The 17,216-nt window shown below is 56.0% G+C and overlaps 7 protein-coding genes across 7 annotated transcripts; 3 read left to right on the forward strand and 4 right to left on the reverse strand.

Annotated features, from left to right (window-relative positions):
* Positions 1–287: 287 nt before the first annotated feature.
* Positions 288–4,686, reverse strand: CHO2 (phosphatidylethanolamine N-methyltransferase; the record flags this gene model as incomplete). Its single annotated transcript, XM_076681043.1, has 15 exons — positions 288–799; positions 883–1,358; positions 1,437–1,512; positions 1,582–1,790; positions 1,863–2,055; positions 2,135–2,207; positions 2,285–2,373; positions 2,475–2,761; positions 2,842–3,377; positions 3,451–3,514; positions 3,589–3,800; positions 3,862–3,882; positions 3,958–4,239; positions 4,321–4,385; positions 4,488–4,686. The coding sequence occupies 15 exons, from the start codon at positions 4,684–4,686 to the stop codon at positions 288–290; spliced, it is 3,294 nt and encodes a 1,097-aa protein (XP_076531850.1).
* Positions 4,687–4,823: 137 nt separating this feature from the next.
* PAC10 (tubulin-binding prefolding complex subunit PAC10) lies at positions 4,824–5,868 on the forward strand (the record flags this gene model as incomplete). Its single annotated transcript, XM_076681044.1, has 5 exons — positions 4,824–4,913; positions 4,979–5,055; positions 5,153–5,264; positions 5,344–5,442; positions 5,656–5,868. 5 exons carry the CDS (start codon positions 4,824–4,826, stop codon positions 5,866–5,868), a joined length of 591 nt encoding a protein of 196 aa, XP_076531851.1.
* Positions 5,869–5,922: 54 nt separating this feature from the next.
* DCN1 (NEDD8 ligase DCN1) lies at positions 5,923–7,217 on the reverse strand (the record flags this gene model as incomplete). The annotated part of the gene is made up of 8 exons (XM_076681045.1): positions 5,923–5,984; positions 6,043–6,097; positions 6,163–6,305; positions 6,390–6,520; positions 6,584–6,752; positions 6,837–6,991; positions 7,058–7,122; positions 7,215–7,217. 8 exons carry the CDS (start codon positions 7,215–7,217, stop codon positions 5,923–5,925), a joined length of 783 nt encoding a protein of 260 aa, XP_076531852.1.
* A 366-nt stretch (positions 7,218–7,583) lies between these two features.
* Positions 7,584–8,730, reverse strand: LCL3 (Lcl3p; the record flags this gene model as incomplete). The annotated part of the gene is made up of 7 exons (XM_076681046.1): positions 7,584–7,668; positions 7,746–7,824; positions 7,889–8,034; positions 8,094–8,146; positions 8,213–8,265; positions 8,339–8,418; positions 8,480–8,730. The coding sequence occupies 7 exons, from the start codon at positions 8,728–8,730 to the stop codon at positions 7,584–7,586; spliced, it is 747 nt and encodes a 248-aa protein (XP_076531853.1).
* A 1,129-nt stretch (positions 8,731–9,859) lies between these two features.
* Positions 9,860–12,593, forward strand: MRD1 (RNA-binding ribosome biosynthesis protein MRD1; the record flags this gene model as incomplete). Its single annotated transcript, XM_076681047.1, has 7 exons — positions 9,860–10,141; positions 10,212–10,661; positions 10,730–10,870; positions 10,938–11,204; positions 11,293–11,439; positions 11,505–12,262; positions 12,332–12,593. 7 exons carry the CDS (start codon positions 9,860–9,862, stop codon positions 12,591–12,593), a joined length of 2,307 nt encoding a protein of 768 aa, XP_076531854.1.
* A 5-nt stretch (positions 12,594–12,598) lies between these two features.
* JCM15063_006297 (uncharacterized protein) lies at positions 12,599–14,158 on the reverse strand (the record flags this gene model as incomplete). Its single annotated transcript, XM_076681048.1, has 9 exons — positions 12,599–12,796; positions 12,871–12,908; positions 12,977–13,055; positions 13,131–13,200; positions 13,274–13,597; positions 13,702–13,802; positions 13,885–13,889; positions 13,961–14,035; positions 14,143–14,158. 9 exons carry the CDS (start codon positions 14,156–14,158, stop codon positions 12,599–12,601), a joined length of 906 nt encoding a protein of 301 aa, XP_076531855.1.
* A 189-nt stretch (positions 14,159–14,347) lies between these two features.
* COQ8 (protein kinase COQ8) lies at positions 14,348–16,687 on the forward strand (the record flags this gene model as incomplete). The annotated part of the gene is made up of 8 exons (XM_076681049.1): positions 14,348–14,812; positions 14,883–14,943; positions 15,015–15,200; positions 15,272–15,357; positions 15,432–15,929; positions 16,000–16,107; positions 16,164–16,316; positions 16,406–16,687. 8 exons carry the CDS (start codon positions 14,348–14,350, stop codon positions 16,685–16,687), a joined length of 1,839 nt encoding a protein of 612 aa, XP_076531856.1.
* Between the last annotated feature and the right edge of the window lie 529 nt (positions 16,688–17,216).

Here is a 17,216-nt window from a genome sequence, read left to right on the forward strand (position 1 = left end):
TACGTCCGCTCAAGACGACAAGAAAATTTGACAATGTGGTTGAGCAATTGCAGTGGAAAACGAGAAAAGACTCGAGGAACAGAAAAAAGGTTCAGAGTAAAGAAAGTGAGAAAAAGACGTCGTACTCTGTTGAAAGGCACCCAGGTCTATTGTTTTTTGTTTACTCTTCTCTGTTCCCTACCCTCTTTGAAGTGGAAGAGAGAAAGAGAGAAAGAGAGAAAAAGAGAAAGAGAGCCATCGAAAAAGCCTTAATCGAGTTGTCAGTTCCTTCTCCTTGGCTTGTGCTCCTATCCGTCTTTCCTGTCACTCTTGGCATCCCTACCTTCACCCGGTTTCAAGAACAAGTTTCTCGCTTCCAACACTCGGTTCAACAACTTGTTGACGTTTGCCGCAGCGAGTACGACTTCCTTGTCGAGTTCGACTTCGAACGCTTCCTCGATCGCGTATGCGATATGTTCCGCTTCTTGAGTCGTGTACAAAATGAAGTCGTCTGGGTCCGACAGGACGACTTGTTTCGAGGGTTCGGGAGATCCGGGAATTACGGGAGGAGAAGAGTCTTGATCGATCGCTTTGCCCTTCTCGATCGACTTGAGAGAACGAGTCGAGGACGATCGACGACGCGGGAGTGACGAAGTTGTTCCGAGGCTGAGAGGGGAAGAGAGAGGCGACGAGAGGGAAGGCACGAGGTGTCGAGCCGATGCGGGAATCACGGCGGGATCAAGCGCGAGCGTCTTGGCGACGATCCTGGTCAAAACTTCGCGCGATTCGACAGGCTCATCGGGATTGTCAGGGCGTTCAACTGTAGATATGAGAAAAGGTTAGCCCCTCCGATCGATGCAGAACCCAAAATCAGCATCAAACTCGCGCGACGAGGAAACTCACCAAAGATTTCGACGGGACCTGCACTGGCCATGACACTGTGTTTGCCGTCGTGGTGGTAGCGCAGTTCGTACAAACCAGTCCTCCATGGCAATTTCTTGCCAGAGAACGTCACTCTGCCCTTCTCGTGTTCGCCCTGGATCGGGTCCTGGTTGTCTTGACTCTGAGCTTCGTTCTCTGCCGGAGCGTATGTGTCTCCTTCCCATTCGTCGTTGAACACACCAATCCATTTGCCTTGTGACGACACGCGCGTGACGAGTTTCGACTTGTTTGCGCCCAATCGGTAGATCCCGATCCAGTCTTTCCTCGAGTGGTTCGAAGGCGCAGTCCAGTCAAGCGTGATGGGTTCACCGAGGTGGTAGCGAAGAGACGGGGCAGATGAGGTGGAGGCATGCGGTGTCGACGGGGAGAAGCTCGATGGTCGGAGCGAGAGAGAATAACGCGATTGATCGTAAGAAGCGAGGTCAGTCGCGACGCGGCTGCCAAAATTGAAGATTTGACCAGAGGGGTCAGTCCAGGGAAACCCCAGAGCAAGGTCAAACTGGAGGGTAGCTTGCCTGATGACGAATCGTTCTCCAGACTGTTGCAACAAGAGTTTCGTGTCCTCGACATAACCTTTGACCGCCGGACCCGCTGTTGTGTAACATGTCAGCTCTCCTGCCTGATCCGCAAAAAGGAGCATCTTGGGGACAAATCACTCACTTTTGCCCAAAAACTCTTCAAGCGCATCTGCCGTTTCTTCGAGCACTTTTTCGACCGTACCTTGAACCTCTTTGACATTCTTGCTGATCCTGCCAGCAACGTCGACAAACACTTTCGGGGGTTTCTGGTTCTTTGTCGCATTCCTCAACGTCTTGGTAACTCCTGCATCCTTGCGCAACGTGTTGCCGTACAATCTTTGCATGTGAGGACTGGCCGTCGAATTGTGTCAGCATCTTCCCATGAACATATGTCATGATTTCGTGAAACGAGTAGATCCTCACTTTTCGATGAACGACAAGAACCACCAGTGTGCGATAACTGCGATCAACGCTTGCGCGAGAACGACTTTGGATCCCGAGATCAACACGATCCCAAAGAACGCAGCGCCTCCCATTGAACGTTCAGGGTTGTTCAAGAACCGATAGATCCCAGTGTAGTACAATTCGTGCGGGTAAGATGGAATGAAGAAATCTCCTGTAGCATTTGGGTGAGACGAGGGATGAGCGTCGGCTCGTCTTCTTTGGAAAAACACCAAGTAAGAGCAGAAACTGACCGTAAAACCAACCGAAACCTCCCAAGGCTTCGTAGGTGGATTGAGCGGACCAAACGTGCAGGGCAATCAACAACTGAACGCGACAACGTCGGACAAATTGGTCAGTTTTCCGCGCATAACCATCCGTGGATCGGAGATAGAGTCACGCACAAGTCCAAGTGTGTGTCGAACTAGTTCGGAACCGACAGTCCAATCACCTGGGAGGTTGTAACATTTCCATGCCATGATCAAGAACGAACCTGTTTATCACAGCATACAAAATTTCCAGCTTGGTTCGGGTCAGCGGACAACGATTGACATTTTTATTTCAAAAGAGCCAAGAGAGAGGTGTATGACGAACCATAAGTCATACAGAGACTCGCGTTGTAAGTGCTTTTCCAGTTTGCGAACGCGTCTTTGACCGCTTCGCCTTCCCCTTCGTAGTGGTAGTGCTTGACAAAGTGTCTCACGATCCAGTTGCGTTCCGATTGCTTCTTGAGAGCGAGTCCGAGCACGACGGTGTGGAACACCCGCCATGCGAGCGCGTTCAGAAACAGGAGTGCGATCGTGGCACGGGTCGAGAGCGTCGGAAGGAACCAAGGTAGAATCGAATAGACGAGCAAGAGACCGAACGACAGGTCCCGAGCTCTGTGTTGGCGTGGTCACAGAGGAGCGTCAGCGCTTTTGGTGGCAACATCAAGCGAGAGAGACAGAAGAGGAGGACGTGCCGGAAAGGATCGAAATTTTGAAAGACTAAGAGATCCTTCCTGAAGTACATGTTGTCGAGATCGTGCCTCGTGAGGGATCGCTTGCCAAACGTGCTTTCGAACGAGGTCGTACTGAGCGACCTAGGTTTCGAAAGACTCGGAGACGCAAGGTCCGAACGAAGTTGGTGAACTGCCTCGTCTTGGTCGCGGTCGTGCTCGTCGTCATCATGTTCGTTTCCGATGAGCGTGTCGGTTTCAGTGACGTTGCCATCCGTCGCGTTCAACGTTGCCTGACTCGCGCTGCTCTCACTCCTCGCCCGGATCGAAGGACCAGTTGTATCGAGGAGGACAGATTCAAGGAGTGGTGTGCGAGCAGCGAGAGGTTTTCGACCGTTGCCGTACACTCGTTCAATGTGAGGCGTCTCGAACCAGCTCAAGAACCCGAACTGGAGTGCGTGCGCCGCGAGCGAGACGAACAGGACCGAGGGTGAGAACGTCAACAATGACATGGCGTAGTATCCTGCGTATCCGACCGAGTACATGGGGTGAGGTGCCAACTTGACAAGTCGAGTCGCGTCGAAGATCAGTGACAAAGCATTTTTGGAAAACAGATGAACGAGGCAAACTCACTTCAAACACTCCATCAAACACGAGGTTCTGAAGCGAAAGAAAGAACGCATCGCCCCAATACCATCTACGAGATGTGACCACCTTCTGATGAGCTCGACTGACACATGCGGAACCACGAGAGCGAAGGAACCAACTGACGCGTAATCTTTGACGATTCGGTGCGCATCTACTTTGACCCACAGGTTGAACAGGAGCATCGTGATTCCTCCGGTCCACCTCAGTACGTGAAACATGGCCGAATGATGGGTCGCTCCTCCAGGGAATCGAAGGTACGTGAGCGTGAAGAGGAGGTACGAGAGAAAGTCGTTCAAGAGGATGACGTCGACCGAGTGACGGAACAAGATCCAGACCTGTCAGGTGAACAGAGTCAATCTGCTGCAGTGAAGAAGAGAAGAAGTAGAAGAAACTCACATTGAATTCAAGCGGGACCGCCTGCGACGAGACGATAACGAGGTTTTGGAACGGTCAGAGTTCTGAATAGGCTGGTCCAAGACGAAGGACACTCACATGGACATCGTACGAGTCGCCCATCTTCTTCTTGAGTTCGCGTTCGACCCATTTCGACGGACCCTTGTGCGAGTCAAAGTCGAACCAGCCCAATTTTTTGACGGAACGAACGATCCAGCGCGTCTTGCTCTGCTTCGTGAGGACGTAACCGAGTCCAGCGTTGTACGCCAAGCGCCATACGGCGAACGAGGCGAGGAACACGGGACGCGAGGTCGAGACGGGGAGCGTGACAAAGAGGAGAATTTGGGTGCCGAGGAGGAAGAGTGTTAAGAGATCAATGTTCTGAAGCAAGATGAATGGAAGCGTCAGTTCACACGGGCGGGAGAGAAGGAGGAAAGAAAGGGAAGGGAGGGCAAACGCAACTGATTTCGGGAAGCGGGGGTCGAACAAGCTCGAGAGCATGTCATGAGTTTGCGGAATCTCAAACACTGTGTCGACGAGCAAGTGAGGTCAGTCGTGTGATCGTCTAGTCATCTCGCCCGCTCGCTGCTCTCAAGCGACGTGAGCGAGTCGGATGTGGGCGGACTTGCCTGTGCCGTCTGGAGTCTTGCCGCAGGGACCTTTACCGATCTTGTGCGTATCACCGAGATCGCTGTGAGGGTCGGTCGATGTGGTCGCGCTGGATGAGTCGAGTTGAGCGTGAAACGTGTCGTCGGAACGCTCGGGTGCTGCCGACTTGCGTTGTCGCAGACTGTCCGGTGGACCGGCGCTGACTGCATCCGGTGCCATAGCTCCTATCGTAGCCGGTACCGCGAGATACGGATGCTGTGCGAGACGGCAAAAAAGAAGTAGCGACGAGGCCAGGGCACGCGACGAGCCGAGCCAAGCGCCGGCGCCGCAGCTGTTTCATCCAACTTTGCGCGACCATGTCCACCACCTCGACTTCGCGGGTGCCACCAGGGACGACCATTACGAACGAGACGAATCCTCGTGGGATCCCCAAGGCGGCGTTCATTGTGAGTGTTGCTGCAGTCGGATCAGTCGCTCTTCGCACCTCGCTCACTCAATTCGGTCGCGGCAGGAGTCGGTACCAGACTTCATCGGCGGGCCCGATGGTGATGCCGAGGTCGCACTCAAGTCGTTGGAAGAGTCTCTCGCGTGAGTCACTCCTCTCGTGGGTCCCGCAGATCAGATCCCCTGACCCGCTTCGTCTCTCATGTGCGATGCGGTTTCTTGCCGTTCCCACTCTGTTCAGCAAGTATCGCTTCATGGAGCAGTCATCGCTGCAACGGCGAGCGGGACTCGAGGAAAAAGTACCCGAATTGGAACGCACGATCGACATGGTCGACACCCTGATTCGCAAAAAGGTTCGCCATGTTCCGCTACCAAATCCTACTTCAAAGTGGTACGCGATCCTGATGCGAGTCGCGAACCATGTGAGTGCAGGAACAAGCGGAAGCGTTTGAAACGACTTTCGAATTGTCAGATACTCTTTACGCGAAGGGGATCGTCGAACAGGTCGACGAGGTGTATATTTGGCTCGGGGTGAGTACTCGATCAACATCCTGTGACCGTCACCCAACCGTAACCCTGACAATGGCCTCTCGTGTGTTTTATTTCTCTCCGTGCTCCTCTCTTCTCCCTGCCATATCCGTTCGACAATCTCCTGGGACTTTTCAACTTCTCGCCGAAATCCTCGCGTCTTCGGGTTCTCTCCGGTGTCGATTTCCCCGTTGAATCCGAAATCAAAAAAAAAAGGCTTCAACCATGTTGTCGTACCCACTCGATTCGGCTCGATCGCTCCTCTCGCACAAACTCGACACCGCTCAGCTGTCCCTCGCGAACGTGCGCGAGGACCTCGCGTGGTTGCGAGATCAGATCACCGTGTGCGAGGTCGGCATTGCGAGGGTCTACAACTGGGACGTGGCACGACGGCGCGATAGAAGAAAAGCAGTTGACAACGATTTGTGACCTTTGAAGACGAAGGCGGAAACCAAGTCCAGAGATGTGCTGTAAAGGAATACTTTAGGCATTCAATCGTTTTCGAGCGTTCTCCACGAAATCGTCGATGAGGGACGGCCATGCAGCTATCCGAGCAAACCGTTCAGCGGCAAGATCAACTGAGCAGTCATATTGGCAGCATACCTTCTTCGTCATAATTCACGAAGCCTGGGTCGACTGTCCGTGTGAATTCCAGAAACTATGATACGGTCGTGTCAACGAGCGGCGCGACACAAGGTTAGGTAAATTGTAGAGGTAGCACACCAGATTCCAGGTGTCTTTCGAGACCACCTTGCTCCCGTGTTCGACCAGGAACTCGAGCCACCAGCCAAGTCGGTCTTTCGGAAACGTTGAGGCCGGGTCCAGAGGTATGAGCAAGTTCCAAAGTTCCTGAGCGATCTCAAATGCTGCATTGTAGCACCCGTGTTAGCTGTCATCTGTGAGGAGTACAGGCAGAGTCAGGGACAAAGGAACGCGAGAATCAGGCTCACGCATGCTCTTCTGGCCCTCTTGCTTGGCATAGTCGAAGGAATAGTTGTACACTTCCCGGAACGCATCAGGTTGTGTGAGCTTCTCGCGCAGACTCTCGACATAGTCGCGCTGCTGCTCGAGAGAATCGCAGCTTTGCAAGCAAGCTCGTGTCAGAACAGCGCGGAGCAGCTCGGGTAAGCACTGGCTTACTTACTGTACATTCAGCCAGGCCTCGACCCATGGTTTCTTGGCAAATCTTCCCATTGTAGGAGCTTTCGTAAACCAAGCGAGGGCAAGCATTTCTGCCTGTTCGGGGTTGATGTTGACGTCTTCGCAATACCGGATTGTCCCGTCCAGACCGATCTCTGCCTCTTCAGGCCCGTCTGTAGGGATAGCTCTTCAGTGTTTGGCTGTGCAGATGCATAGCCTGATAGGCCATTGCCAAGAAGAGGAGCCAGGAGGCTCACCACAGTACTTCTTCCACAATAGCTCTAGTTGCTTGGACGACGCCGAGCTTGCTGACTTCTGAGGGGTAGCAGTTCGGCTGTCGCCATAAAAGGCATCAAGCGCAGCTTCGAGCCGCCAGGAAGTGCTCTTGAGGTACCGTACGGCATCCGTCGATCTGACGAGAGAGCGCGATCACCGCGTCAAGCAGGATCTTAGCCAGACAAGTGCCTGTTTGACTCACGATGTACCGGTGATTCCGATGAAGTCACGCGTCCGAGCCTCGCGGGTAGATCTGCTAACTGTACTCTGAAACGAGGGGTCCAGATCGAGTCGTGTGACGCATATCAGTTACCAAGCTTCTGTGGGCTGTGTACACCATACTGCGCTTGCGAACTGACCATTATTGTGGTCGGAGTGTTCGGGCGGAACAGTGATAAGCGCTGGAAGTAACTTGAACCATGCATATAAGCGATATGAACATTTCACAAGTACTGTCTTTCTTCCGCATATTAGGGGCCTCCTGACAGTGACCGTCATATGATACTGAAAAAAGTACGTGAACACGATGAGCCGAATTACGCTTCTGACGACTCAGATACGTGAGTCCTGCTTGAGTCTATCTACAACTATGCTATGCCCGACCAGCGATAAATACTTGTTTCGGAGCACCGATGCAGCAGGTGCGAGACTGTTCGCGCACCAATTTTTGAGCATGCTACCGCTGAGCACTCATACACGGCCAGAAGTCTTGCTGTTGTCAAGACCCTTCAAACTTTTGCGGTTCTTCGCTTGTAATCAGCTGGAGATTCATAGTCTGTTGACCGAAGAGACCACATTCCGATCCTCTTCGCCCTATGAGCCGAGGATCAAACAGTATAGCAGTCTTGAGCCTTACGTTCTTAGCCTCGAGACAAAGTAAGGTCTCTTACCTCGCTGTGGCCTCCAATCTCTCGAACTCGGACAATCGGCCTGCGTGAACAGCCCCTGCTTGTCGATACACTGTCGCAACTATGAGTGATTCACCTAGTTGTCAATAAGTACCTCTGAATCGCGAAACGTCCGAGAAACGCACGGCCGGCTTTGAGCAAGACTTCCGAAACGTTTTGCCGACGGATCCAGGGGAATGATCGGACATATGCCATACCAACGACGCGGCTGTAGCGGTCACGTTGATGAAGCTCCACCGTGACAGCTTTGCCGAGCACCGTTTTAGTGAGGCTGCAACAATTCGAAAGCTGGTCAGCGAAGCGAGAAGTAGCCAGGGACACCCCACGCACAGATCAAGCGCTTCGCTCGAGAAAGGCTGAGCGGGTTTGCCGAAATGAGCGAGCTATCAGCGTCACGGAGATGTCGTCAACAAGCCTGTGGTATGAATTGAGATTGAGAATGAAGTCACTTCGGGTGCATCAACACCAGCAAGTCGGACATGGATAGTCTCGCCTTTGAGCTCTGCGAGACAGCGCGAATTTCGAGACTAAGCGTGTCGTAATGCCGGAAGCGAACATAGCTGAGAACCACTCACCTGAACGCGTCGCTGGCACGGTAGCGAAGCGCCTGAGAAGCGGTCGATGCCACAAGCGGAAATTGTCCGCATCCCCAACGCTGCAGGCAGGGACAAAAGTAAGCTATATGTGATCTTAGTGAGTCTCCGAACAAAGCTCGCCTCGTGACCACCCCACGGAGACGACGGCGGGGCGCGAAGTCGCAGCGCCGCAAGTCGTCCACGGTTGCTATCCGTCGCCCGAAACGCATCCACGCAGAATACGAGCCGACGATGAGAAGACTGGTACCTACCCCGATCACGATCGGGTTGGCAGGACTCCAGAAGCGGGCAGAAGTTGGATCGCTGATACGCTCGATGAAGCCCACTTCGGTCGGTTCATGGAGCGGAGGCGTTACTGCCTTTGGCAACATTGCTGTTTCGTGAGATTTCTGGCAGAGGGAAGTATACGGAACGGGCCAGGGTGGTTGTGCCGGTTGCAGATATCTGCGGTGCTGTAATATCCTTGCTTCTCAGTACAATTCTTACCATACGACTATTCCAGCGCCCGCAAACAGTAGCACGACGCGTCTGGAGAGATACCACAGAAGGCACGGCAAACTGGTGGACAACTCGCCTAGCCAGGACTCATTATTTTCATCGCACATCTGCATCCCTGCCGGCATCCTTGGGCCGCACCCCGCATCGCGTCTCTTCACGAGCATGTACTTCACGAATTGGGACGCATTTGTGGGAGCAAGCGGGCAGTTGTGCGATCTTGCTGAGTCCCAGGTGAGCATGCTGTCTCGTCCGTTAGTCCAAGGCTGAACGTCAGGCCTGGTGCTGATCCGACCAAATCTCCTACTGCTCCCTATCTGCGACGACGTAACGCGCCGCACGTTTGCAACAGCCGAGGTACTGCTTGCGGTGGAGGCCAGCGCAAGGACTCTTGGTGATCAAGGTGACAGATGATGTTCGCGCAAGTCGTCGTCTCATTCGCGTGTGTCAGTCTTGCAGTGGCATGCTCATCTCGAGGAACTACACAGTGTCACAAGTTCAAAACACGCTCGACCATCTACCTCAATCGCTTCGATGCGTTCAACCGGGCCCTCACGCGACGATTCCAGAATCGAGTTCGGCAGAGTCCGATACCTGTCGACCATACCGCAGACGCTGCCGCCCCCGACAGTATGGTCGCGAGCAATATGGGCTCGCTGCAGACAGGGTCAGATGAAGCTGGCGCAACAAGCGGTCCGAAGAAGAAGAAGAAGGGGAAAAAGAAGTCTAAAGCGTAGTGACCGCCGAGTGCATGTAAATTTGACCAAGGAGAGGATTTCGTGCGCGCATCGGAAGACTGTTCACTGGCTGGAATCGTTTTCGGGACGAGAAGAATGTCTCAGTTTCCCCCTATTCTCAACTTTTTCCGCCCGATCAAACGCAGTTGCAGGGTCGTTCAAGCATTTTCTTCCCTCTTTGCCAGCGAAGGCCCAACGCGACAGCCTAGCGCATCAATCGCGTACCTGCTCCTGCCCGCACTTGTCTGCTGCATCGCGAAACGCCTCGATGGCACTCGAAGATTCTCGGCCAACTCGGCTGCTTTTCACAGGCCTGCATCCATCACTGTCGTCCCGGGACCTGCGCACGCATCTCGAGCAATGCCCACCCGGGCCACCAAGCGTAACGGACATCAAAGTCGTCACCCGTCCCGACGGCACTTCAAGGTGCATCGCCTTTGCCGGCTTCAAGTCGCACGACGAAGCCGATCGCGCGAGAGCGTGGGCGAACGGCACTTGGATCACCGGTAGTAAAGGCGGATCTCGTGTCAAGGTCGACTGGGCAAAAGACGTGAGCGCTATCTCGCCCAGACCCGGCTGGCTTCGTGCTGACCCGCTCACCGCGCTCACCCGCTACTCAGGCTCGCGATTCGCATCCCCCAGCTAAACGTCAAAAAGTGTCGAGCTCGACCGCGTCAGAGCGCGCCCGCGGGGCAACAAGCGATTCTCGGTTCCAGGACTTTCTGGCCGTTATGGCCCCACCCCGACCTTCGGCTCTGCACGACCAGTCCGAGACCGTCTCATCGACTGCAGCTGTCGCGCACGCGTCCAAGCCTGTACCTGATCTAGTCGACGAGACGCCAGCCCCAGACTCTGCTCCGGCTTTGCATCCGCCATCATCAGTGCTTCCGGTCGTACCTGCGAACGACGACGCCGCCATCGACGACTCCCTGACGGATGCTGAGTACCTGGCAAGACGCATGAAGCGGACGATCACCAGCGTCGAATCCGAAGACCAAGTCGAGTCCTTCGGTCCCGAACGCGATGAGCCTTCGCTGGCGGTAGACTCCGGCGGGCCAACAGGAACTTCGGTGAGTCGGGTCGCTGCTCTGTATCTCAAATCAATGTCGAGCTGAGGTTGGGCGACGTCCAATCTCAGGAGCAAGCGGAAGCATCGTCGTCGGATCTCACGCTCCAAGCGATCCTAGAGACCGGACGCTTGTTCCTTCGCAATCTCGCGTTCTCAGCAACATCAGAGGATCTCGAGCTTCTTTTCGGAGGCTACGGGCAGATCGACCAGGTTAGCTACAGCGCGGATCTTACCTTCTCGAGAGATTGCGCTAAGCCGGACTTGGGGGGCTCAACAGGTCCATCTTCCAATCGACAAATCGACCGGTGCTAGTAAAGGGCTGGCATACATCACCTTTCAAAGCCCGCAGGCCGCGGTCGAGGCATACACCGCTCTGGATGGACGGACCTTCCAAGGACGCTTGTTGCACATCTTACCTGCAATCGGTCGACTAGCCAAGCCTGATCGATCTTCTACACATCCGTCATCCCTCAAAGCGGAACGACTGGAGGCACGCAAGCAGACCGGGGGCAAGGCTTTCAGCTGGGGAACTCTGTACCTAAATGTCAGTTCGGCGCCTAGTGTCGCTTACCGCCTGTTGTCTCTTGCCGCCTGTATCTGCGCGCTAACCAAGAGGTGCGAAACTCTGACAGTCCAACGCGGCGTTGTCTGCAGTCGCAGACCGTCTTGGGATCGCAAAGTCAGCTCTTCTGGACCCGTCTTCGTCCGGTGACCCGGCGGTTAAAGTAGCTCTCGCCGAAGCGCATACATTGGGCGAGATCAAGCAATTCTTTGAGAACGTGAGTCTGTCTGGCTTGATCGCGGTCGTCAAGCAGCTCTAACAATTGCGAACATCGTGATTTAGGAGGGCGTCAACATCGAGGCATTCGGACAACCTGGACCTCGATCATCCACTTGCATCCTTCTCAAGAACTTGCCATACGGCTCGACGGTCGGTTCATTAACAAACCTGCTAGCGCCATTCGGTCAGCCGAACCGCCTGCTCGTGCCGCCCTCTGGCACGATCGCGATCGTTGAGATGCCTGACGCGCAATCTGCCGCAACCGCCTGGCGTGGGCTCCTCTACAAGCAATTCGGCGGCAGTGTCTTGTATCTTGAGAAAGCTCCCGGCTCGATCTGGTCGAGCGAGAACACGCGCCCGAGCGATATAACCACGGCTGCGATCCCGGTCGGGTCGCAAGCTGGTCGTCGTGCTGCTGCCGAATCGTCGATCCCAGAGACGCCTCCCGGCGCGACCCTCTTCATCAAAAATCTCAACTTCGTTACGACAAGCGCCCGGCTGCAGCAGACGTTCGGTCATCTTGACGATCTCACGTTCGCGCGGGTCCAGACCAAACCCGATCCGCACCAGACAGGCAAATCGCTCAGCATGGGTTACGGCTTCGTTGGCTTCCGGACGGTCGAAGCCGCCACCCGGGCTAAGGCGATTCTGGCGAGCCAAGTTCTGGACGGCCACCAGCTCGATGTGCGCTTCGCGCAGCGCGGCGCGACTCAGGAAACGAAAGGCTCAACGAAGAAAACTCGCGACGAGACGACAACCAAGATGCTTGTCAAGAACGTTCCGTTCGAAGCAACGCGGAAGGAGCTACGCGAATTGTTCAGGTGCGTCTACGCTTCTCAGCTCGTTCTTCATAAGATGCCGGTGCCTGACTCTTCGGTGCGAATTGATAGCGCATACGGCCAGCTTAAGTCGGTTCGCCTGCCTCGCAAGATGGATAGCTCGACTCGCGGCTTCGCTTTCCTCGATTTCGCCACTCGGCGAGATGCCGAGGCGGCTTTCTCGGCCCTTGAGCATACCCATCTTCTGGGCCGCCATCTCGTACTGCAGTGGGCTGGGGAAGACGCGGACGAGCCCCGAGAACAGCAAGCCCTCTCCTCGGCTCGCCTCAATCACAAGAAGGCAAAATTCGTGTTGGACAGCGAAGCAAATTAAGGTAATCAAATATACGGTGCACCTAATTGATTCCTGAAGACGCCGAGAGTGAACTCGACGACAAGGAGCAGCACACCTCCACCCGGCGCGAGCCGCAGAACCTTTGGCAGGAACCCAGAGTAGAGAGCACCGAATCCTTCCTCTTTCGCGATGAGAGCCAGGGCTGGGAATGTCCAGTTGTACTTTGGTGTTGTTCCTGCAACCTGCAGCCGGGAGTCATTTGAGATCAGTGGGCCGATGATGCACTCGATGTCAAATACGGAGGTCGAGAACTTACTTTGACCGAATTCTGGACGCGGGACTTGACAACGTCAACTGAGGAGAGGTGTGAGAGGACAGTATTAGTGCAGATCACAGTCGCCTGATAGTGAAGCAGGTCTTACAGGGAGTGTTTAGGGCAGTTCCGACGAAGCCTCCCACGGCGCCCGAGACAAAGTCGTTGAAGAGTTGCCCAGATTTGGACTATGTCCTTACATAGCGCACGTAAGCATGCAGACCGGGGATAGGCCCGAAGTGGATCACCGGTAAGGAACTGACCTGGGCTGCAGGCATGAGAGAGCGGACTTGGAAAATGCAGCCAAAGTATCCGCCGTTCCACGAGACATGGCTGCACAGCATTCGATGCGACATGAGCGGGCCCGCTCTCGCGAGGCTGGTCGGGACACGGGAACTTGGCTCACCGCCAGAATGTCGGTTCGAGACCAGCGTAGAGTCCAAACAGGCCCTCCTTCTTGACGATCTGCGCGACCACGTCCATCGGTCCCTTGTAGGTGCTGTTCTTGTCCTGCAAGCGAATCTTGACGAGTTCGAAGGGAACGACGACGATACTCTCGGTCGCACCGGCGCTGCAACCGGTCAGGACGGACAACCCCTGGGTCATCTGGTCGACTCCCATGGCCGAGCGGTAAGTCTTGCCCCAGAAGTCGTTCGCGGCGAACTTGACGGCTCGCTTGGGTGCTTCGAGCATGAGCGGAGGCACAAGACCGCGGTATAGGCGACCAGCACTATGTGTGGGGATATCGTGTGAATCGACGCTCAGCTGCGAGCCATGGTTCTCCCATCGGCGATTGGAAGTCTGGGACAGTCGCCGAGGCCGAGAGGCACTTACCCTTCCCGGGCGATGATCTTGCGGAAGCAATCGACCATGCCGTTGTAGTGCTCTGCGCCGGCGACAGGTTTCCCGACCTGCAACTGCATGCGCGTTTTCACCTACAGAGTGCGGCAGCGGGTCAGCACTTGGACGCGCAAGAGATACGAGTGCATGCGGGGCGTTCGGATGCGCGAGACTCACGACATCTGTTCGTAATGCCGATAAGGGCCGAGCGAGCGATTAGCGACGTGCAGCGATCGAGTGTGGGCACACGCACCGAGAGGATACAGGCACAGCAGTTCTGTCACACCAGCGATGGCACCGGCCGCGAACTGGTACACGAACGGAAGAGCTGGCGAGCGCACAGGCACGAACCGATATCGGGGGACGGGGAAGAGCGGAATGGAGCGTCAGCTGGGCAGGACGACGGGCGGCATGCGCGAAAGGCAAGCGACTCACGCTTCTTGTCCGTCATGGTGTGTACAGACAGGGAGTCGAGCAGGCGAGGGCGAGACGGAGCAGAGCGAGTTGCCGGCAGAGCGCTGCGCTGTCAGTGCCGACATTCGAAACACAGTACTTCATTCGACCGCCGCCGCGGCTCCCCTGCCCGACCTCGGCTGCGCCTATCTCGCCGTTTCTTGCCGCGTGCGCGCTCTGACCTTCAATGAACGATGCAGCCGCAGTGTGCGCCGGACTGATCCGCCTGTCGATGGCGTCGCACTCGATCAGAGCATCCCGATCTGCCCTCGCCGCTGCGCAGCTCCCACACGAGGCTCCCTCCGTATCGCTCTCGGTGCATCGCGAGCCCACTCCAGCCCGCCCGCGCAGCCGTCCAGCAACTGTAGCTGTGCACGTCGCGCCCGAATCGCTGCCACCTCCGGCCGCGCCAGATCCGCCCCGATGCTCGGTCCCGGTCGATCCGCCGCCGTCCTCTCCAAGTGTCTCGCCCGTCTCTCTGGGTCCCAGCGATGCGACTACGTCAAATACTACACCTGCGCCATCGCCCGTGCCCCGTTCCGCCCAGCCGCCAGTCGTCAAGCTGGATCATCCCGCTCCCCCCGAAGCGGTCAATCCTACCATCCAGGATCCATCCCCTCTCGAGTCCAGCTCCAATGGCCCTGTCGAACTTGTAACCGTATCTTCACGCTTGAACGCCCCACGATCCGAGTTGTGCTCACATCCGATTCCCAATTCTGAAGAACAGTTTGCGATCGTCCAAAGTTCCGAGCTCGCGCCTCGGCCGCTTGATGCACTATGGCGGTACACTTTCGCGCTTGGCTCCACGTCTGTCTCGCTTGCATACGTGTCCTGACGTTGTTCGCTTCGGAAAGGTCTCGCTGCGGGCCTCGGATTCGGCATGGCATCAGAGGCACTGCGCCGCTCGACTTCGAGGAGCTCGCCCACCGGGGAACAGCCGGGCCTTCTCATGAGCGAGGCCAACATCGAGCGTCTCGTGTCAAAGCTGTCCAAGATGCGCGGAGCGGCGCTCAAGCTGGGCCAATTCCTGAGCATTCAGGGTCAGCCCGCACCGCTGCTTCCACCGCTCGCGAGAACTTTGCACTGACGCGCACTCTGCATACGCGATCAGATACGAAGCTACTGTCGCCGCAGCTCGAAGCAGTTCTTCATCGCGTGCAGAACAGCGCCAATTACATGCCAGAATGGCAGACCGAGGTGAGTCACGTCCCTCTCCCCAGGTCCGCGTAGGGATGCAGACATTTGAGTGGAATCTCGATCCGCGATCCTAGCGGGTCCTCGTGCAAGACCTCGGACCGGACTGGCGCTCTCATTTCGAAAAGTTCGACGTGCGACCGTTTGCCGCTGCTTCGATCGGACAGGTCCACAGAGCGACCTTTTCGCCTGAATCGCCTCTAGCCGACAAGTACGGCAAGTCACTCGAGCTGGCGGTCAAGATCCAATTCCCCGGTGTGCGCGAATCGATCTCGAGCGACCTCTCCAACTTGAAATGGCTCCTTCTGGCAACGGCAGTTCTCCCTCGCGGGCTGTACCTCGACAATACACTCAAGGTACTAGAGCGCGAGCTCATCGAAGAGTGCAACTACGAGCGGGAAGCGCATTTCGGTACCCGCATGGGCGCGCTCATCCAGTCGTCCCAGCTTGCGCGCGACTTTGCCGTACCACAGGTGGTCCAGGAGCTGTCCGGACCGATGGTGCTCACGACTGAGATGATGGCGGGAAAGCCTCTCAAGGCGGCGCTTGACGTATCTCAGGAGAAACGCGACTGGGTGCGTCGGTTTAACTGGCTCTGAGGATGTCGTCCGCTCTAAAGACATTGACGCCGTCGCGCTTGCACAGATCGGTACCCGCATTCTCGATCTGTGCCTTCATGAGCTGTTCGAATTCAGGATCATGCAAACAGATCCTAATTGGAGCAATTTTCTGTACAACGAGCGCACGCAGAAGGCGAGTACCTCGACCTCGGGTTCTTGGCCATCCAGTCTCTGACTCTCCCCCCACAGATCGAGCTCATTGATTTCGGAGCAAGCCAAGAGTATTCGCACGAGTTTATCGACCTGTACGGCAACTTGCTTGCAAGTGCTGTCAGAGAGGACCGTCACGAGTCTATCCGATACTCACAGGAGCTTGGGTACCTGACTGGCGAGGAGAACGAGGTGATTTTGGAGCCTCTCTGGTGACTCGGGTTTCTGAGGCAGCTTCGCATGCAAGCTAACCCCTGGACGCTGCCTCGAACCTCCTGCAGGAAATGATTGACGCTCATCTCACTTCGCTTTTCGCCCTCGCGACCCCGTTCCGTCCCACCGCGCCTTGCCCATTTCCGTTTGGGACGCTGGGGCCTCAAATCACCTCGACCGTGCGGAGCCAAATTCCGATCATGCTCAGGCATAGGCTTACGCCGCCTCCAGAGGAGACCTACAGCCTCAACCGGAAACTGAGTGGTGCCTTTCTCCTCTGTGAGCGACTCGGCAGTCGCGTGGTGGCATCCAATATGTACCGGAGCATGGCGGGCGGTCTTTCTGTCTAGACTCTGCTGTTTCTGATTTTGGCAATCTTTACGGTAGCGAGGGATTGTTGCATGGAAAGGACGGCGCTGGATCGGTCAAGGAAATATCCGACAACTTCGCCGGCGCTTGCGCTCTGAGTTCTTCCGTTTACGTGGCGGCGGCTGCTCGTGACAGGTCGTAGCGGCGACTGCTCGCGACGACCAGTCTTGACGTCGACGGCAACGTGAAGGACTACAAGCAGACTTTGGCCCGGGAGCATTCGCGCGAGGAAACAGACAGTAATAACGATAGTTGCATTTCCTCCTCCTCACGCGATCTCCACCCGGGTAAGCCGCAACAACAATCAACAACAACAATCAACGACAGTGCCAGGCTGAGCAACTCAGCCCGGGCCAAAGGTAAAGAGCGACACGGAACCGGAGGAAAGCATGGGCAACGTGCGGCGTGCGGGTGCCGAGCGAATTTGCCGGTGTGCAGTCCTGTTGTCACGAGCGGTCTGTGTCAGCTCGAAGCTCGCGGGCCCGCACGTATGCGCGACGAGCGAGTCTG

The sequence above is a fragment of the Sporobolomyces koalae genome (genome assembly GCF_050403365.1).
Source record: "Sporobolomyces koalae JCM15063 DNA, S_koalae_JCM15063T_v1_ctg52, whole genome shotgun sequence".
Lineage (NCBI taxonomy): Eukaryota > Fungi > Basidiomycota > Microbotryomycetes > Sporidiobolales > Sporidiobolaceae > Sporobolomyces > Sporobolomyces koalae.